The 22,649-nt window shown below is 39.7% G+C and overlaps 1 protein-coding gene across 1 annotated transcript; it reads right to left on the bottom strand.

The window, feature by feature from the left end:
• Window positions 1-589: 589 nt before the first annotated feature.
• Window positions 590-13,432, bottom strand: lrp12 (low density lipoprotein receptor-related protein 12). Its single transcript, XM_072675645.1, has 8 exons — window positions 12,195-13,432; window positions 8,616-8,672; window positions 8,273-8,408; window positions 6,708-6,910; window positions 4,784-5,547; window positions 3,631-3,968; window positions 3,243-3,375; window positions 590-3,024 (listed from the first exon to the last, which is right to left on the bottom strand). The coding sequence occupies exons 1-8, from the start codon at window positions 12,247-12,249 to the stop codon at window positions 2,101-2,103; spliced, it is 2,610 nt and encodes an 869-aa protein (XP_072531746.1). The 5' UTR covers window positions 12,250-13,432; the 3' UTR covers window positions 590-2,100.
• Window positions 13,433-22,649: the final 9,217 nt, after the last annotated feature.

The following is a 22,649-nucleotide window of genomic DNA, read 5'->3' as shown; positions in this document are numbered from 1 at the left end:
TATCTTAGTTTAGAGGCATCTTTTAGATCCTAGTCTATACAGTATCTAAGCTTAGAGGCATCTTTTAGATCCTAGTCTATACGGGATCTAAGCTTAGAGGCATCTTTAGGATCCTAGTCGATACAAACTAGCTAAGGATACTCTAAATAATCAGTGACAGCCTTTTTTTCAGCTTAGCGCAGTTCAGCCCCCCCAATTAACAGTCAAGTTTAAAGGGTCATATAAAAAGAGGTAAAACAAGATGTTTTAGACCAACATGTCTATTCAAGTCGTGTCAATTCCAGGTCTCAATTACTTGGCCCCAACCCACCAACCATTTTGTGCGTCAAACTGAAGCAGCCTGCACAGCTTGCCTTGTCAGTTAGCTCAAATGACCCCAAACAAAACCTCTCTTAGAAATGAAGAAAAACTTTGCTTATTCCTTGTTCAAGCTCATATTAGGTCACAAATCTCTAGCATTCTCACAAATAGCCACGAGTTCACTAACCGCTAAATTAATGAAACAGCCAGCACTGGACAATCTAAAAAAAAAGCACGGCCCTTAAAAGATCAGGATTCTCAAACCTGAACAGACTCTTAAACCACAATGTGGGATGAATGCTTGGTTTTATTCGTAGTGCAGTAAACAGTTATGCATCTTTATAGATATATATATAGATATATTTATATACATTCATACACCATATCACTTAAAAAAAATAGCACAAGACAATGTAACATGCTTCTCAAGTACCCACTACTGAAATTAAATCAATAATAATAATAATAATAAATACACACTCACACACACGTTATCAGTACCAAAACAGTAAAGTTACTGAAACAGTAACAAAACAATAAATACAACAAACATCAGTGGCTGTTATACAACGCAACATCCTAAAAAAGTCACTCCGTAGTCCGTTATAAATAAATTGCTCTAGCCCAAGATCAAATGAAATGACTAGCAAACCATTTTTGTCTCAACAGAGACTAAAATCCCTCCCATCAGTTGAAATGAACTGTACCGTCAGTATCCGTACCGTCAGAATCACAAGTAGCCTCCGAGTTTTTGCTCACGTTTTAAGGAAATGAATGACATCAAGGTACAAATAAGTCAATGGTGACTAATAATAAATCTCTCGTAACTTCTGAGCTAGCTGAACTACTTCAGTTTTTCTCAGTACCAGTGTGCGCTCAACATCTCTTCCAGACAGTGTTACAGATTTCACTGCAGAAGCAGCGCTTTTCAGTCCTTTTCCTCCCACCCAGCTGAGTGCAACAACGTACAACTGCAGCTGCCTCCTTTCAAAAAAAAACTAAAAGGTAAAAAAACAAAAAAACAAAAACAAAACAGAAATATTTTTGGACCATTTAAGCGGAAAACTCTCTGAAGAAAAGCTAAAATTGCACAGTGGAGGGGAGACTGCGTACCAGAAACGGTCTGAAAGCTCTTGTGTAAGCATTCGGAAATTCGAAGGGCGGGTTATCCAAAAAACACTCACACTTTTCCCCTGCTAGGGAGACAGAAGAAGCGACAGCAAGCTTGAAGCAGGGACAGTTCAAGAGTTCAAAGCTTTACGGTCTGTGCTGCAGCTCGCAGGCTTAAACACAGCAGTTCTCAACTCCAGACCTGAGGACCAGCTGCCCTGAACAGCTTCCAACAGACTTGGGTGGCGACTTCCAAAGGCAGGATTTCTCGGTGAAGTGTTTAAAATTTGTCGCCTAATGAAATGGCTATGATGCGAACATCATTCTTTAGGAAGGGCCATGCAGTATCAAAAAAAAAAAAATCATAAATAATAATAAAAAAATTTTTACCTCCCCCCTCAAGAACTGCCATTATGGTATGCATTTAATCCTATTAAAAAAGGCTTGACTTTTGCATTGTGTTCGCCAGTAGACAGTGGCTCCTTCTCTTCATTTGCCTTTACAAGATCACATGCATCTTTGGAAATTTGGGGACAATACTAGCAATTTTTAGGAAGTCAGTCTGCCTCTGATATCGCTCATCCAGTATTTATCGAGCCCTTCCTGAGCTGGGATAGTAGTGTTGGGGATGGGTATATTTTAAACAGTGCAGAGCAGAGGCCCCCAGGACTGGAGCTGAGAACTCCTGATTTAACAGAGCAGAAGAGACTCGTCGTCGCTTGTTTCTGTTCTAGCTGTGGCCTCCAGACAGGCATCAGGGATGCGTGCTGTGTGAACGATTCCACAGTGTTCGCAGGGTCCGTCTCGGCCCACCGGCCTGCCCCGGACAGCGGGGTTAGGCTGGGGCCCGAAAGCCTGGTCCACTCCAGGATCCAGCAATGGCCTTGCACTCTCGTTGGAGTCACTGTCCAAGGAGCCTGCATCCGAAACTGGAATCAGTAGCTCAACGTCATCTTCGTCTTCACCTCTATTGCTTCCGCTGGTGCTCCCTGCAGTGCCATGCTCCAGTTGCCGCAGCGGGCTTTGGTTCTGCTGACCCAAGCTGGACCCAGAAGCGGAAGAGCGTCCAAGGCTAAAGCGGACCCAGCGGAGGCTGCGCGTAACGCGGCTCAAGGCGCTGCTGAAGGGGCTCCTCCCACTGCTAGAGGGTGCCACGCCACATCCTTCATTGGCGGCACTGCTGTCCGTCACGCTTTCAGCAATGCTGCCTTCCCGGCTGGCCAGAGGGGCTGAGGAGGAGCTGCTGGAAACAGAAACGATGGCCTCTACTGCGGTGGTGGGTGGTGTTTTCTGAGGAAGGGGCGGGGCAGCTAGACCTCCAACAGCCCCTGGCGCATCGCGCCGCGGCTGCTGTTCGCTCTCTGTGTCGGTGTCGTCCGAATCGAGCGGCAGGAGGCCACGGTGTGAACCCAACCGATCGTGATCGCGGCTGGAGCCAGCTGTTCCTTCCTCGGAGTCAGCAGACACAAGCGCCAGGGAGCCGGAGCGGCGGGAGCGGGTGAAGTTAAAGAGACGCCGCCAGATGTTGCCATGCCGAGCAGAGGTGGGAAGGCGGATGGAGGTAAAGCCAAGCTGGGAACGCACGGCCAGGCGAAGGTTTTCTAACACAGAGGCCTGACGAAGAACAAACAGCTTGTTAGCTACAATAGCATCATAAAAACAAACATTAGATGCCAAACACATTTCGGTTCATTGATATATTAATTGCATTCATTTAATTTTTGACTAAACAAAATTGTATCCCTACAATTCTACGCTTGCTAATCCAGCTGCACAGTATTCAGTTATTCTACCTACATACTTATTAAGAGATGGAAGCTTGATCATCTCACCTGGTTACCAGAGCAGACTGGGAAATCCTCAACTGGGGGGATTAGGCCCTGAGCAATAAGCTGTCCGTATGAGGGTGGAGCTTCCCTTCTCAGTAACTCTGCCTCAACCCTGGACAGCTGAGTCTCAAAGGACCTGAAGAGGGGTTTGAAAAAAGGTGGTAGTGGAGATTACATAAGAGGTCTATGATAATTTCTGATAGTTTATAAGTCTTTTTAATATGCTGAAAGTAGAGAATGAGGGTGATATAATGACAAACATTGCCACAAGAAACACAGGAAGTTAAAGCTCAAACTGCAGTAGTTCGCTCAGAAAACGAGGAGAAGGGGGGATTTTTCCATGCAGCACCAGCGTCTACCTGCGGATGCTGAAAGCGATGGCGTTTCTCACCTGCGCTCAAACATCCTGAGGGAGTAGAGTTTGCAGGTGCAGCCAAGAGCGATGACCAGCAGCAGGCCACAGATCAGACTTCCGATGACTGCGGCCGTAATGACCCTTGTGGGGACGATGACTGGGCAGCTTTCCTCATCGCTGCCGTCGCCACAGTCGTCCTGCGCATCACAGACCCAGCTCTCAAACACACACCGGTTGTTCTTGCAGTGGAAGTTTCCAGGCTGGCAGAAGAAGCAGTTCTTTTCATCAGAGCCATTGGGGCATCGGTTCTGGTAGTTGCAGCGATCAGAGCGAGGGTAGCAGGCGCCATTACGGGAGCAGGGGAACTCATCCTCCTGTAGGAGACATGGAAAACAAAAGGTAAAAATCCCTATTTTCCACATTTTCCTGATAAATGCATCAGACCAATTAGAGTTGTGATGATGTTGGAATTAATGAAACGGTCCATCAAAACAACAGTGATTTACTGAAATAAAAAACAAGTCAAGGGAAACTCAGTCGTTCCTTTATTGGATCTTACCTGAAGTAAGAAAGCAAAGGGTCTAACCAAGTTAAGTCAAATTTAACTTACCCCCCCCCCCATCTCCTGATTTATTAACACATTAAAAACAATTTATAACCATTTTACCAATTTTGAAAGATGGAGGTAGTATAACAAAAATGGAAGACATGTCAAATATCATTTGTAAAATGTAATTATTAAAAATGTAATTAAAGGAAAGTTAGGACATCCTAATAGCTTGGATTACCCCCTTTGACTGAAACAACCTTAACGTCCCCTATAACCATCTACCAGTTTCTGACTGAGGAGAAAGATTTTCCCTACTCTTCCATACAGAACTCCTTCAGCTGTATGATGCTTTAGCTTCAGCCTCTAATTTTAGGCATTTTAAGTAGTAATACATGTGGGGATATCCCAACTTTATCAGCAGAAAATTGCATTTCTAATAAATACATTTCACAAATGTTGTTTAAACAATTGTAAGTGCTGAGTTATCTGTCAGTATTGTTCAAATGAAAGTTTAAATAAGGTGTCCTTATGTTTTTCTACATTAATGCATATAGATTTATACTGGAAATCAAAAAAATCTGCCCAAACTGAGATAAGAAATTAAGACAATAATAACACACACACACTGCCAACCCTTACCTGGCAGTTGCTGCAGTTGAGTTCGTCCCGGCCATTGGGGCAGTGCCAATAACCGTCGCAGCGCTGCTGCTCAGTGTAACAGCCCCAGTTACCACCACAGGGGATCTCCCACGGCAAGCAGAACCCGTCCACCTGGTAAGTGACGTTAAAGCCCCGCGCTGCATTGATTTTGTCAGCGTAGAAGTGGATGCGGAGCTGTCCAGAGGACGAGACGACAGCTACTGGAGCTCGAGAATCGAAGGCAGTCAGAACACGCAGGAGCCGCCGCGGATTCTCCTCCAAACCATCGTACACTTTCACATAGTCCCCGTAACCCGTGCCGTCAAGCTTGAAGTCCATGAAACGAAGGATGACCTTGCGGTGGTCTCCAGTGTCAATCAGCCAGGTGCAGTTACTGCCAGGGGGGTAGAAGTCCGGGTAATTGGGCGAACTGAAGGTTCCATAGAAGTTACGAAGCCATTCGCCACACACCGGCACGTCACAGTCGATTTCATCGCCCAGGTCCTGGCAGTCTATACTGCCGTCACATTTAAGAGACTGAGGGAGGCAGGTGTACACACGGGTGTAGCGGGACAGGCAGGGGAACTGATTAAAGGCACAGGGTTGGAAAGAGAAGAAGGCAGAAGGATTGGGCTGCACACACAGCTCCTCATCCGAGTTATCTCCACACTCGTCCATGGTATTACACTTCCATGACTCCGGGATACATTTTCCGTTGGCGCAGTGAAACTGATCAGACTCGCAACTGGCCTCCTCAGATTTCCCTGAGAATGAACAAAGGTACATTATTATTATTATTAAGTTAATATATTAAGTTAAGAAATATTCATTTTTCAAAATATTCAAAAATAAAGTAAAATGATTAAAATTTTAAATGATTTTTTTCATTTTATTCCTCAGTAACTGCCATGAAACCCTGACATGTTCAGTAAAATACAGTAAAAATACAGGCGATGTATTAAAACCACACTTAAGCACAGCACACACTCAATGAGAGTGCACAGAGTTTATTTCTTTGAAGCCTTTCCTTCATCATTATGGGCACAGCCTCAACAAAACCTCAACCGAATATTTACTGCAGCTAATTATACCCTCCTGAAAATATCAGTGTCAAACTCACTATCTGCTGAAATCTAGCCAGTGACCACATTTCAGAACTGAGGCCAGCCCGTCTCCATTTATCCACAAGTTGACCGATATGCAAAATGCATCCTTCGTCTGTTCCATCAAGAAACATTGCCGCAGGGAAAGACTACAAATTCCACAAATCAATACCATATGACCTTAAGCTACTTAAGATACTTGCGGGACAAAAAGTGGAAGGCATCAGACTGAGCATGATAACTGTTTCTGTGACGATTACTCATACTTGTGCACTTTTGGTCTGCATACTGGCTAAATACTGCATACTGGCTAAACCTCAACCCTGTTACCGCAATTGGAAATGTCTCATCTAGGACTGTAGACCAGGAGCTATCATTTTGTCTGCCTACATTCGATTTTTAAATGGCTACAACTTTAGTTTAAAAAGGAAAAATAAAGTAGGGCGTAGAGAATAGGTAATAAATATTGGGTTTCCATTAAAAGCTGACAGTGCTGTGACGGTGGTGTACATTCAGTGGTGTACTGGTATCTGGTTAATGGCAATCTAAACATCTCTCCCATATTCTCTAGAACAAAAGAATTTGAAGAAACATACTTAAAATAAATAATACTAATAATACTACATTATACAGTAAGCCAAAATAATGCTTTTCATTTCTGTAGTATTGTTTAAAAATCTGCTTAACGCTGTGCGTTGGCAAGGATGTAAATAAATAAATCGCAGTCGTAAGGCACATGAGAGGGAAACTGCCATGTGACAGCATTATCTCTGACTTAGCGGCCGCTATCAGGGCTATAAATAGCAGCTTTTCTACAGTACCTGTTATGTAAGAGAGCCTGAAGCCCTTGCCGGTCAGACTGTCGTCTGAGTGGAACTTAATCCACACATGGTCCTGAGAGGAGATGTACGGGGCAGGGATGGATGAGCCGCACGCCCGATAACCGTCCAGGTTCTTATAGGTGCCAATCGAAATCCAGTCCAGTCCACAGCGGTGTGAGCTCTGAATCTCAAAGTCCTGAAAACTGCATTTAAAAAAAAAAAAACAAGAATTTCTTTACTACACAGTAAAGGAGAGGTTTTGTTTTGGTTGCATCATCACTTTAAGGTCCATTAAGGATTATACAATATTTTGAAATGAAATTAATCTGTTTTTAAAATGCAAGCTAAAGTAGCTTTTACAGAGAAAGTGTTACTATTAAATGTACCAATATGACCTGTATTTAGCATTATTTCTATATTCAAATGTATAAATATTTACACAGAAAAGTACTAAGGGCTGATTTAGTGAACATGGATAAAGGTTAGTCTTCAACTAAACTACAGTCTCATTTACAAACCTGAAGCTTAGGCTTCATCTGGTTCTGAAAAACTGTCCACGACTCTTAAAAAGGTAGAGCACAAAATATTTCCTATTTGTGGTCTAAATTGCTGAGCGTTTCATATTTTGTTTGCCACAAAATCACATCTCATGGAAAAAACAGGCTGTGTGCGTGTGTGTATTTCCATGCCGGTAACCATGGACACCATGTTGTGATAGAGGGGCAAGCAGGCCAATACATCATGAAAAGACCAGCAACAAAGCACAATACTATAAACTACATTCACAAACTAACTACACAAACGAACTACAACAGAATAATTCTGTAAAGATTTGTAGTTTGTAGTTTTAACGTGCCAATTTTTTCCTACAGTTCCCTGGTTGGCATAGACCAAAGATTTTTTTTGCTGCTCTTCCCAGAGGCCTCAGCAGTCCAGTAGTGGTTCCAACAAGTAACGAGTGGTGCAGATTAAACAACAAGTCCAGTGTTTGCTTTCTGGGACAGAAACCGAGCCTAATCGTGGACCATACATCAATCTGAATGGAGATTCTCTACTGCACCCCGGGATTAGCCCTGGCTTTGGAAAGCCAACCCCGATTGGTACTACTAAAACGACTACTAGAAGACTCAAAGACCCATATGAACGAAACGCTTATTGACATAACTGTGTACAATAAGGAGATTATCCTCAGGCATGTGTCAAAACACTCAAGAAAAGAAAGAAACTAAATTTCTAAGCATTATTATTAAGTCCATACTAGCCTTATACAATAGGGTTCATAAAAATCATGGGGAGGAAAAAAAAAAATCATGGGCCCTGCAGCCCTGAGGACTATTATTGGACTCATTTGTTAACAGTTATTATTTTTTTGCATTGTATTTCATGTTGTGACATGCATTTTGCTATGCATTTTAAATCAGGCAACCCTTTGGCCCAGCAGACTTTCTTAGTGACTTGAACGCCAAGACTGTTTTGTGTCTGCAAGTCCGGAGAAGACCAGGGGCACCTGAAGCCTTGATAATTGGGAGACTCGTTTTATCACAGTGTTAAAAGGCAACTCTTGCCTGATGGTGATGATTTCTCCAGGGTTGGCCCTGATGTTCCAGCTGCAGTTGATGCGTGACGGATACTCGAAGGGCCAGCCTGGACTGGTGATGACTCCGCTGGATGCCCTGATCTGCTCCACCACATCTCCGCAAGCTGGTGGTGAAAGCCAAAAACAATTATTAGTCAGTGGTGGAAATGACTGCATACCATTATATCGGATATTTCAAGATGACCTTGATTATCTCCCAACAACTATGAAACTATAGACCGTAGTTACAGACTGTAGTTACAAATAAGTAACCGAGATGTGGATTATCTTTTTCACTCAAAAAAAAAAAAAGGACAGAACTCATAACTCACCATTAGAAATCCCTGATACATATACATTGTCGTTGTGCTGTGCACAAGATGCATGTTCTGAAAAACAGAAAACACACACTCAATGAATTTCAAGCAATAAAAATAAATCAAACAAATTATTCAAGTCTGCCTAGGTTGTAACTAGAACACGAATGCTTGACAGTGAGACCAATTGTTGGGGCATGTGTAGAAAACTGACAGAACCACTGGATGCCACTAAAGGCAGATATACAGCATAAAAAGCATAAATATAATGAATTCCAAGTCAGCAGCTGATGACACCATGATCTGAACAGTCAGAAGCTGTGGTAATAATAATAATAAGGACCATAGAGGGAACTTGCATTGCATTAACTTGAGTTGAAGAGTTAAAGAAAAATTACAGCAATTACACCAACAGTACGAACATGCCATATGAACTGTAGTCAATTAGATTCAAACGTTAAGTAGATTCACAGGATCAAGACAGGCTAAAGTCAGCTGTACTAGAAGCTTTGTAACAAAATATCACTCCACCGCAGCAAAACATTTTGACTTAAAGTAGAGAAGGATCAACCAGCTATGTATCAGTTTTGGGCAATTTTCCGACCACATATGCAATCAGACGGTAATTTAGCCAATCCTGACAGCTGGTCAGATCTAGTCATCAACATTTCCTAAACTGCTACTGCTTTTCTGCGTGAGACATGAGATCACAGAACCCTGTAGTTCCTCATTCAAAGTCTGCAGCATTGATTTTTTATTTATTTATTCATCATACTGCATTAAACATAAACTTGCATACTTCTAGAATGTGTAAACGTAACATGCATTGTTGGGAAAGCAGAGCAAAGACTTTTAATATCATTAACCAGATACCCCTCTCATGAGTGCATAACTCAGCCCAGTACAGAGAGTATCAGCAGAACTAGCAAACACTGCCAACAACACAGAGCACAGAACAGGTTCTGAGGTTCTGCACAAGACTTCATCAACTCTCACAGCTGGTGCCCATTTTAAATGTGGTTGATTCCAAAAGGTAACGAACATTTCATTTTAAGAGACAAAATTTGGCTCATCAGTAATTGTCCTCAAAAACACTGATTGCTCCATCCTTTCAAGTTAACAACAATTGGAAATCATACATTATTCTCTTTATATTTAATGCATTTGTGAGTGAAAGACATGATCATGGAACGTTTCCCACCACAACAGTTACTGGTTAATATTAGGGTTGCGATACTTTATCCTGTGATATTTACTGCGATCTTAAAAAAGAAATACAGGACATTTTACCATATTTATCCAGGTGTTTTAGTGGCAGCAAAGTTTGTTACATTGATAACGAACACGAAGAGGAACACAATTTTTTATATTTTGAATGGTGCATTGTGACCAAGAACGTGGGTCATCATGCGCATTAATACTACACGTATGAAACAATACCAATACTTATTTCCCACCGTATCAATTACTTTTTAGATTCACAAAATTCTAAAGCATAATAAGAGAAAACTGGTGTGTAGTGGGACAGGCGTTTTTGTATCACTGATTGCTAGCTGCAGTTTAAAGCAACTGTATTTGACGCATTGGCAACTTGGCAAGAGACTTGTGATTACTGGAGCCCCCCCACTTCCCGTGGAATTGAAATTGATACTGAGCATCAATACTTTAGAAAAGTACTGTATTAAAGTTGAAAATCCCAGTTTTGAGGCAACAGTACCAAACAAAGTTAAGAAAAATATTTTGCTTATGACAATATTTTATTATTATTGTGATAAACCAAACAACGTTCTGACTGACCACATGCTTCATCGCAAAGCCCTAGTTCTAGCCGTGGTATAGCAAATTCTGAATGAAAACTTATTGTATTAAAGTTTTGTGCTACAAGAACCAATATAATGGTTTTGCATGATCACTCAATTGGAGCTGGTCAATATGACAATATTTTTATCATATCGTGATTATCATTATCTGCATGTTTCATTACAAAGACTGTACTCAGTTTTTTTTTTTTTATGCAATGGAGTGCAGCGTATTTTAAGTAAAAATCACTATACTCAGTATGGGAGAGTATTTAGATAGCAGTCTTTAAACATTTCACACTGTTGGTGCATTTGATCTACATGATCATTTTTTCATATTGCCCAGCTCTACATTCAAACCGATTTCTTATTGACTTTAAAGAGGCATTCCGGCTTAAAACTATTGCTTCATTTGAGGACAGAGATACATACAATAAGACTTTTTTCATGTTCGTACCTGTAAATACGGCACATTAACGTTAACATCTTGACGTTGCTCCACTCAGTTTCGCATTAAGATTATTCCTGATCCGGGATGTTATTACTATTACGAAACTCTCTCCCAGATCTTAGACAGCTAATGGCAAGATGACTCACAAAGTATATTAGTTTCCTTTGTGTCACTTACTGGTGCCTTTTTTTTATGTCAACACTAAATGCGATTTTCCACCTTAAATATATTTTTATACATAAATGATTGGACAGAGCTCCACAAGCTGTTGACTAAGCTCTTTCCTGAAAGCAGCTGGCTGTGGGAAGGGCATGCAGGAACCCGTCCCAAACCCACGCTGCCTCCTGGCTCATGCCGATCATGAACAACTGCAACAACTGATCTGCACAACTGATATTTTCCTGTCAATGAGACAGCTGAAGTCTGCGGCACATTAGCTTCTCTCAAAAGTGACGGGCAGAGCAAGATGTACTTAAACACATGCAGCAAACTATAAGCATTAGGGGGTGAAGATACACGGTTAAAGAGCCCATTTGATGAGTAAACTAAATTTCCTCACTTTCAATAAGTGCAATAAAAGAGCGTGAAAGTGTGTAAGCCTCGCACTCTCCTCTACAAGTCCATACATGGAAAACTAAGCTGCAAAACCAGCCCATGTTGAATTCACTCACCGCTGTTGTGATTTCATTACCTGCCGAAAAAGCCTACAGCAGTTCAGCCAGTTAATACAGTGTTGTAAGGAGTGCTTCAGCCTGACTTCAGCCAATCAGAACTAATCTCGTAATTAGTTTTAATCATTAAATATTAAGAATTAGCATTAGGGAGACAGTGACAAGTCAATCATAAGTAATCAAGAAAGGTGGTCACGTAGAAAACCACAAATTGATTTTAAAATACAAGTCAAAATGTAGGTTCTGGACCTTTTAAAGCTTCAGGCCCAAAAATAGGCCCAACATCATCAGCGTAAATTTGAAAAGTGCTGTAAAAAGGAGCACAAAGCACATTAAGACACTACATTGACTCCCAGTGTCCAGCTGCAGCTTGGATGTGCTTTACAACTGCAGACAATAGACAGGCGTCTTTGTTCGTCTGCCTTCAGCCGGCTTTGTGTCTAACTCACACACACACACACACACACAGCAGATCTTACTCTGACAGACTGTTAAAAGCAACAATCACAGAAATAGACATTTCCTAAGGACTTCTAGGACTAAGGACAGCTTCTTGATCTTTTTTTAGAATGGGAAGGACAATCTCTCAGCTCGATAGGAAACTCTGCATTGCTGAAAAACAAAGATCCCATTTAAAGGCACATGTAATCCTCTGAAACAGTGCAGTACTCACCAATGAAGAACAAGCAGAGGGCGAAGACTGTTCCAATAATGTCCGGATTAGCCATGATGACACACTTTAATTATTATTATTAATAATAATAATAATAAATGGTTATGGTCGCTATATTTGCTGGTCTGTTTTTGTTCTGTCCTCTATGGGTAGTCAGCCTGATTCAGCCTCAGTACAACATAAAACCTAATAAAACCCCCTTATTAACAGCTCTTGAAAGTTGTTGGATTTGACGATTACTACAAGCAGCAGTTTGAAAAGTAAAATGTGGTAAATGACCAAAACTAACCAACCTTTTACTCCACTTTAGCTGGAAGAAGTAGCGGCTAGCGTTAGCTACAGAAAACACTGGCAATAGCTGCTCGGTTTAGCTGGTGTAGCTTGCTAAGCTAGCAATAGATACTGCAAATGGACTTGAATGTTGCTGACTTTGTCTAATTACACATCTTTTGGCCTTTCTCTTAACCGGTAGTTTAGTTTTTTGGGTTTTTTTTTTAAGTGTTCGCTATATTTGCCAATTCTGAATATGTGAAATCTACCGACTGAAGCTACGCTAACCTAAGCTAACGTCAGATATCAGGCTACATTAAGCTTAGCTAGCTAGCTACCTCTGCCAGTCCATTTATAACCTAGCTATCTACTTAGCTTGCTAACGTCGACGAAACAGTTTTAGAACACATTTTACCTGAGGAAAATATTTCCCGCTACCTCAAACATGATCTCTGGCACAATAAACCCCCGCAAAGCTCCGAAAAGCAGACTGCGCTAACGCGAAGTTATTGTACTTGCTAGCTAGCGCTAGTTAGTTAGCTAGCTGGCTGGCTGGCCGGCTAAGCTAACGCCACAACAACAAACCGACCGAGAAACAACCATGACCAACAAATAACGTTTAAAACCACAACAGCGATAATCATCTACACTATAACTGCAAACAGTCGAAACGCTGTGATCCAATCGTGTTATTTCAATGAGGTTAACTAGCTAAACTGACTAAAAGCAGCCGACAGCAGCAGCGAAGTCTCCTTCCCCCCCGCCTCGCCTCCACACACTGATCTTTTACTACTGTTACTCTAAATAAGTAAATCTACCAAAAAACAGAACGAGGATCGAGCATAAACTAAACCACGTACGTGTCGTTTCTCTGATTACTATAAAAATGACCATTTGTTGGTCTATTTTTCCTCTCTAACAAAGGCCAGGCAGCGCAGCTCTGCACTGTGGCCTTTCTGTCTATAAACATAACGTTACACACGCAGAGAGGGGGGGGGTGTATGTGAGAGAGAGAGAGAGAGAGAGAGAGAGAGAGAGAGAGAGAGAGAGAGAGAGAGAGAGAGAGAGAGAGAGAGAGACCCACACATACACTTGATTGATTATTACCACAATCTAACTCAATTAAAAGAGCAGAAACTGTACTATAGTGAAAGTATGGGTACTGTACCATAATCTTACTCAATTAAAAGAGCAGAAACTGTACTATAGTGAAAGTATGGATACTGTACCACAATCTAACTCAATTAAAAGAGCAGAAACTGTACTATAGTGAAAGTATGGATACTGTACCACAATCTTACTCAATTAAAAGAGCAGAAACTGTACTATAGTGAAAGTATGGATACTGTACCACAATCTAACTCAATTAAAAGAGCAGAAACTGTACTATAGTGAAAGTGTGGGGACTGTACCTCAATCTAACTCAATTAAAAGAGCAGAAACTGTACTATAGTGAAAGTATGGGTACTGTACCACAATCTAACTCAATTAAAAGAGCAGAAACTGTACTATAGTTAAAGCATGAGTACTGTATCACAATCTAACTCAATTAAAAGAGCATAAACTGTACTATAGTGAAAGTATGGATACTGTACCACAATCTAACTCAATTAAAAGAGCAGAAATTGTACTATAGTGAAAGTATGGATACTGTACCACAATCTAACTCAATTAAAAGAGCAGAAACTGTACTATAGTAAAAGTATGGGTACTGTACCACAATCTAACTCAATTAAAAGAGCAGAAACTGTACTATAGTGAAAGTATGGATACTGTACCATAATCTAACTCAATTAAAAGAGCAGAAACTGTACTATAGTGAAAGTATGGATACTGTACCATAATCTAACTCAATTAAAAGAGCAGAAACTGTACTATAGTGAAAGTGTGGATACTGTATCACAATCTAACTCAATTAAAAGAGCAGAAACTGTACTATAGTGAAAGTGTGGATACTGTATCACAATCTAACTCAATTAAAAGAGCAGAAACTGTACTATAGTGAAAGTATGGATACTGTATCACAATCTAACTCAATTAAAAGAGCAGAAACTGTACTATAGTGAAAGTATGGGGACTGTACCACAATCTAACTCAATTAAAAGAGCAGAAACTGTACTATAGTGAAAGTATGGGTACTGTATCACAATCTAACTCAATTAAAAGAGCAGAAACTGTACTATAGTGAAAGTATGGGTACTGTACCACAATCTAACTCAATTAAAAGAGCAGAAACTGTACTATAGTGAAAGTATGGATACTGTACCACAATCTAACTCAATTAAAAGAGCAGAAACTGTACTATAGTGAAAGTATGGATACTGTATCACAATCTAACTCAATTAAAAGAGCAGAAACTGTACTATAGTGAAAGTATGGGTACTGTACCACAATCTAACTCAATTAAAAGAGCAGAAACTGTACTATAGTGAAAGTATGGGTACTGTATCACAATCTAACTCAACACTATAGTATAGACAGATATAGAGAAAGTATGGTGACTGTACCACAATCTAACTCAATTAAAAGAGCAGAAACTGTACTATAGTGAAAGTATGGGTACTGTATCACAATCTAACTCAATTAAAAGAGCAGAAACTGTACTATAGTGAAAGTATGGGTACTGTACCACAATCTAACTCAATTAAAAGAGCAGAAACTGTACTATAGTGAAAGTATGGGTACTGTATCACAATCTAACTCAACACTATAGTATAGACAGATATAGAGAAAGTATGGTGACTGTACCACAATCTAACTCAATTAAAAGAGCAGAAACTGTACTATAGTGAAAGTATGGATACTGTACCACAATCTAACTCAATTAAAAGAGCAGAAATTGTACTATAGTGAAAGTATGGATACTGTACCACAATCTAACTCAATTAAAAGAGCAGAAACTGTACTATAGTAAAAGTATGGGTACTGTACCACAATCTAACTCAATTAAAAGAGCAGAAACTGTACTATAGTGAAAGTATGGATACTGTACCATAATCTAACTCAATTAAAAGAGCAGAAACTGTACTATAGTGAAAGTATGGATACTGTACCATAATCTAACTCAATTAAAAGAGCAGAAACTGTACTATAGTGAAAGTGTGGATACTGTATCACAATCTAACTCAATTAAAAGAGCAGAAACTGTACTATAGTGAAAGTGTGGATACTGTATCACAATCTAACTCAATTAAAAGAGCAGAAACTGTACTATAGTGAAAGTATGGATACTGTATCACAATCTAACTCAATTAAAAGAGCAGAAACTGTACTATAGTGAAAGTATGGGGACTGTACCACAATCTAACTCAATTAAAAGAGCAGAAACTGTACTATAGTGAAAGTATGGGTACTGTATCACAATCTAACTCAATTAAAAGAGCAGAAACTGTACTATAGTGATAGTATGGGTACTGTACCACAATCTAACTCAATTAAAAGAGCAGAAACTGTACTATAGTGAAAGTATGGATACTGTACCACAATCTAACTCAATTAAAAGAGCAGAAACTGTACTATAGTGAAAGTATGGATACTGTATCACAATCTAACTCAATTAAAAGAGCAGAAACTGTACTATAGTGAAAGTATGGGTACTGTACCACAATCTAACTCAATTAAAAGAGCAGAAACTGTACTATAGTGAAAGTATGGGTACTGTATCACAATCTAACTCAACACTATAGTATAGACAGATATAGAGAAAGTATGGTGACTGTACCACAATCTAACTCAATTAAAAGAGCAGAAACTGTACTATAGTGAAAGTATGGGTACTGTATCACAATCTAACTCAATTAAAAGAGCAGAAACTGTGCTATAGTGAAAGTATGGGGACTGTATCACAAATTTATCGGTGGATAAACACAAACATGAATTTTGGAGCCAGATAACAGAAGCGCAAATCTGAGGACCGTCTTATATGAATGTTCTGTTCTGATTGGATTTCCAGCTAAACTGAGAAATCCTACACTGTGAAACACCCCCACCCCCACATCCCAGTCAAATGTTTTCATTGTTCTGGTTCACAGGAGGTGAAAGGTCAAAGCTGACAGATGCTCACCAGTTAGTCTGAGCTCCATCTGCTTCACTCTGTTTCTGTTGCTGTGAACTGACTGGAACCCTGCAGTTGACGAGTATCTCTCCTCGACACTGTCACTGTTATATAACAGCTCTGAGATATCATTTATTTAAACAGGGACTTCCCTCTTATACCAGCCAGACCTGCAGAAACACTCTAATACACCAAGAATAAGTGCTTCACAGACAGAACATTAAAACAGAAAATTACTTCTAAAGTAAAGTGCAAAGAAACCACATCTGGTTCATTTTAAGTAAGACAAAACATAAAGGCATCTTCTTAAATATGCAAGGCCTGCCATGGGGACGAGATTTCCAGAGAGTTCACAGTTCTTTAGCAGGCCAAAAAAAGGTTTTTCTACTTGCACCGCCAACCAACCAGTAAAAAAACAACAACAATAGATTAAAAAAGGAGAAATCTCCTGGTCTTTGAGAGGTGAGGGCGTGTTCAGTTTCAACAAATTTCAAGGGATATTTAAGTAGAGGAACACACACACACACACACACGTGAACTAGGGGCAGTGAGCACACACACACAGAGAGCAGTGGGCAGCCAACTCCAGTGCCCGGGGAGCAGAGAGGGTGAAGGGCCTTGCTCAAGGGCCCAGCAGTGGCAGCTTGCCGAGCCCGGGTATCGAACCCACAACCCTGTCCCTAGCCCAGACCTCTAATCGCTGAGCCACCACTGACCCATATTCAGTGGATATACACTGAACAGACAGGACTGTATCTGAACAGCAGTCTTTGAGAACCTGTCGCTACCCTATCGCCCAGCCTTAGAAGAAAGCTAAGGTCACTGTCAAAAGTGACAAGGACTCTAAGTATGCCAGTGCTCCAGCTCTCTGTTTGCCATGTCCAAAGACAACAATCTCAGTAGAATCTTTATTTAGCAGCAGGAAATTATGATGCATCCAGGACTCAATGTCCTCTAGACACTTTAGCGGGCTAAACATACATACAAGTGTGTCATCAGTGTACTGACGGAAGGAAATACTGTATTTATTGTCTAAATAATGCTGGTAGAAAGATCAACCCAGTCTTTTAAATGGTTCAGCAATCTCCAGAACCGATGCAGATAGGTTAGCAGTATCCAGATTGATCATTTGGAACTTCAGTAGGCGCCCTTTCCGTGCTGTGATCAGCAGGAACAGCAGACCGAAATGCATGGTTCAAAGTGTCTGAATGGAGATAATCACTCAGTTTAACAGAGACTGTTGGCCAGGAAAGGAATGCTTGGACATTGGTCCATAGTTAAGACTAAGACTGGAGTGGTCAAGATAACTCTTCCTTAGATGAGGTCTCATGACAAACTCTGAACGGCAAGAACATACCGCAGCATCCGGTCCAACACGACCAGACTCTGCAATAGCTTCTTCCCCCAAGCCATCAGACTTCTCAACTCAACTTCTGAACTGATGTCTTTTCTGTTACATGCTCTCTCTCTCTCTCTCTCTCTCTCTCTCTCTCTCTCTCTCTCTCTAACCATTTACCCCAGATAAAATGGGAATCATTTTTGCACAAAGCATTTGCACTAATAACTTTACTACCTCACTGGACTCAATATTTATTACACACTGCATAATTTACACACTACCGCCAATTGTTTATTATTCTCTGTCTGTGCTGTGTTGTGTTGTCTGTCCGCACTTGTATTGTGTTGCACTTGTGTTTTGTATGCACTGTCTCTATGTTGCACCATGGTCCTGGAGGAACGTTGTTTCGTTTCACTGTGTACTCTGTATGTAGCTGAAATGACAATAAAACCCCACTTGACTTGATACCTTGAGATTAAGGCAAACATGACAAAAATGGGACGTCTATGGGTGGGCAATACTCATTAGTCCGATTCTCCGATAGTCTGAGTCCTAATGTTGCTTGCGGTGAGCGGTGAGCGGTGAACGGTTGCAGAGAGAAGAATTTAGGGTTGTATTTGTGATGGTCAGTGACTTACAGCCAGGTCCATAAGTATTTGGACAGTGACACAATTTTCATTTTGCCTGTCTACACATTTACATTTACATTTATGGCATTTAGCTGACGCTCTTATCCAGAGCGACTTACAAGGTTACTCGTATTACAGAGGTGGGCCAATGCAGTGTTAGGAGTCTTGCCCAAGGACTCTTATTGGTGTAGCGCAGCATAGTCACCCAGACCGGGAATCGAACCCCAGTCTCCCACATGGTGTGGTAGCTCAGTAGCAGGTAGTGGTGTTATCTGTTGCGCCACACCACCAACCACATGCGCTACACCACCTCAGTGGATATGAAAGGAAGAAATTAAGATCATGGCTTTAATTCGAAAGGTTTGCCAAAACTCCTTTATGGCTTTTGAATGTTTTTAGGTCGTTTCCCTTCTTGCGAAGGCTTTTAGTGCAGACTTCAACCTGCTACTTCTATCAGCAGTCACATCAGCAATTAACACCAGTGACCCAGCCATAACTGTGCCTCCACCATGTTTAATAGATGATGTGGTATTGCCTTGGATCATAAACCTTCTCCATACTGTATTATAGTTGATCATGGTTTTATCTGTCCAAAGAGTTTTTTCCAGAACTGGTCAGGCTTTTTTATGTTTTCTATCAGTCCAATCTGCTCTTTCTGTTCAGGAGTGTTACCAGTGGTTTAAGGTAAATCTTTAATATTTACATTAATGAAGGTGTAGACTTCGATTATGATACGACTACCTCTTTCAAAGTCCTCTGGACTTTTATTACATGCTGTGAAGAGCTGTTTCTTCACAAAGAACGACTTCTTCGATCATCTACTGTTGTTGACTTCTGCTGTCGTCCAGGTCTTTTGGTTCTGATAAGCACTTCAGTGCATTCCTTCTGGATTTGGCCACTACTATAATTTCCTAACATTCCCATGAACAGCTGCCAAATGCAAATTTGAAACTTTGAATACACTCCAGAGCCTTTATCTCTACTTGGTCATGAAAAACAAAACAAGGGAACAGGCCACACCTGGCCATGAAATGAATGAATTACAAAATGAATTAATTACTTTCTAGCTTGTGATAATCATAATGAAGGGTGCAATTCCTAAACGGTAACACAGTAATGTTGTTGAACCCTCTGAATTAAAGCTGAAAGTCTACACCTCATTTTAAACCCACCGAAGTGATGTTCAGGGGGCAAAATGACCAAAAACGGTGTCTCTGTCCAAATACTTATGGACCTACATATAGTTTTTTTTGTATGAAGAAATAACATTGAATTCTATTTAATTACATTATTACATTTCATCTAATAGTAGAGAGTAGAGTACTACAATGTACAAAACAAATAATACATATATTTTTGTTTATTGTTAATAATAATACCAATAATAATTGTTTAATATTAATCTGTTTATTTAGCTTGCATTGAGTTAATTCAGTCAAACAGAGTACTATAATGTATGAATATATATAAAATAATATGGAATTATGTTTAATTATATATTACATATTATTAACAGAAGATAAAATAGTGACGCCATTTTATTTCCATTTATTTCCAATCTTCCTGCCGATTGCATGATAGTTGAAGGGCAAAGTTAATCATGTCCTGGTGCGAGAAGTGTTTTGGCTGCGAAGAGCCACAGGCCACCAATGGGGGGCTGAAAAAACCACCCATGAAGTCCATGTAGAATGTAGGTGTTGTTAAACCATGTGTTAAGAGCTAAAAGACAAGAGAACTCAGTTGTTTCCCCCAATGCTGGAAGTGGTCCAGAGATTGGACGTTCAGCCGCTGAAATGAGTCAAACGCTCCTCTTTGAGGGCTCTGATTGCTTGCTTTGAATATCATGTTTTCCATCATGCACAGTGATCTGATGTCTGATGACCAGCTAGAATCAGGAAGTTTATCTTCAGTATTCAAAGCAGTTGGAGAAGCAGTGCACTACTGCATCCCTATCTCTAGCATAGCTTACAGTGGAGCCACCGAGATTAGAGTGCTTGTCTGGGTCAGGTTTCAGCCGAGATGAATGAAGTAATTAAGTAGTAATGGAGTATTAAGTAGATGTAGTACTGCAATAAAAGTAAAGCAAACGAGCTTTGAAAGTTATTGTAGCTTGCAAAAAAACAAAAAATTTGATACTGTCAGTAAGCATAAATATTCTTAAAGTGCTCTACTCGACTGAATTAATTCAATGCCATAAGAACAGCTAAAATAAATAAATAATATACATAAAACATAAAGTAGCTTTTAAGAAATGTGAAAATATTATTAAATATAATTCCATTTTTTGTAAAATTATAGTACTCTATTTGACTGAACTGACTGAATGCATCAAAAACTGCTAGAATACATAGATGAATTATGTCTACAAAGCATGAACTGTGTTGAAGTTAAACTAGGATAAAAATAGGATAAAATGTAATGAAATATTAATCAATATTTTTGCATTGTGTGATACTGTGCATTATGTGATTATGTAATTAAATATAATTACATATTATTTTTCATACATTATAGTACTCATAGTACTATGTTTGACTTAATGTAAGCTAAATATACAGATTAATATTAAACAATTATTTTAATTATTATTGTTAATTCTAATAATAATAACAAACAAAAATATATGTATTATTTGTTTTGTACATTATAGTACTCTATTAGATTAAATGTGATAATGTAATTAACTATAATTAAATGTTATTTCTTTATACATTATAGTATTCTTAAATGGAATTGACTGAACGCATCAAGAACTACTGAAATAAATAAATACATAAATAAACCAATTCATTAATTCAATACGCAAAATATACACTGTCTTGAAAGAAAATTACAAATGTGATAATGTAATTAAATGTAATTAAATGCAGTTAACTTTTTTTTTCATACATTACAGTACCCTTTAAGACAGAAATGACAGAAAGCATCAAGAACTGCTAAACTAAATAAATAATTAAATAAATGAACCAAATAATACATTAAATACACAAAGTCTAAGCTATTTCGAAATACATAGATAAATAATTTGATTAGTTACATATATTAAGCATGTTGAACGAAAAGTAAAAATGTGAGAAGATGTAATGAAATATACATAATCATTTTTTGCATTATGTGATAATGTAATTAAATGTAATTACAAATAATTTTTTTGTACATTATAACACTGAACAGATTCTTATTTTATACACAAAGCAAAAATGTGATCATTTAAATACGCAAAGAAAATGTGAACATGTGATAATGCAAGTCAACATAACTGTACATTAGTAGTAACAGTAATGTGGAACACAGCAACAGTTTGTTGGTGTTAAAAAAAAAAAAGAATAAAGAAAAAACGCCAGCTAAGCAAACAACAGCAGAACAGAAGCAGGGCCAGAAGAGCAGCTGTGGAAATGAATAAACCTGTAAATAAAGAAATGCAAATGAAGCTTCTCACAAAGCCTTCCCACTCTGTTTCTTTGTGTAATGAGGTTAAAGGTCGCCACATTTAAGCTTGGTGCCTGTTGGGCTTGGTGACACACGCGCGCAACACACAAACACGCCTGTCCTTTAACAGGGACAGATGTGACGGGTCACAGCGTCATTAAATCTGTTTAAAAAACAAGACGATTAAGTAAACAAATCAGCTACGCAGACGGGTGTTAAACCCTTGACTGTCAGTAAGCGCATGGGCCGTGGTCGGGCAAGTAGCGGAAAACAACAGGCCGAGAACTGGTACACTGTTACACCCTGTGTCCAAAAGTATTGAGACGGACCCTCTAATGAAAGTGACTTCATCCACACTCTGTGGTGCTCCCATTGCTCCCATTGGTGCCTACTCACAATTTTGTTTTAGGGCGCTCGGGAGGTGCATGATAAGGTGAGATGAGAGGGGTATAAAGCCCCCTAGCATTGGGTTGTGGAGCAGTGGGAGTGTGTTATCTGGAACAATGATAATCACCTTGTGGATGCTTTTGTAGGGCTCAATGCAATCAAATCCTCCTCATAGTAAATATTTAGCAATATTAGGAAAGAAAAGGAAAGGCGGTTACGGCAACAAAGGGGGGCAAACTCCTTATTAATACCCTCGATTTCAAAGGGACGCTGGGTGATACATAAATATGGTGGTTGTGAGTGACATCACAAGAAATTCTCACAACAAGCATTTTTGGGGTTACTTT

This window comes from Salminus brasiliensis, chromosome 3 (genome assembly GCF_030463535.1).
Source record: "Salminus brasiliensis chromosome 3, fSalBra1.hap2, whole genome shotgun sequence".
Taxonomy (NCBI): domain Eukaryota; kingdom Metazoa; phylum Chordata; class Actinopteri; order Characiformes; family Bryconidae; genus Salminus; species Salminus brasiliensis.
Note: the sequence above shows the minus strand (reverse complement) of the source record. Positions and strands in the feature narration are given on the sequence as shown.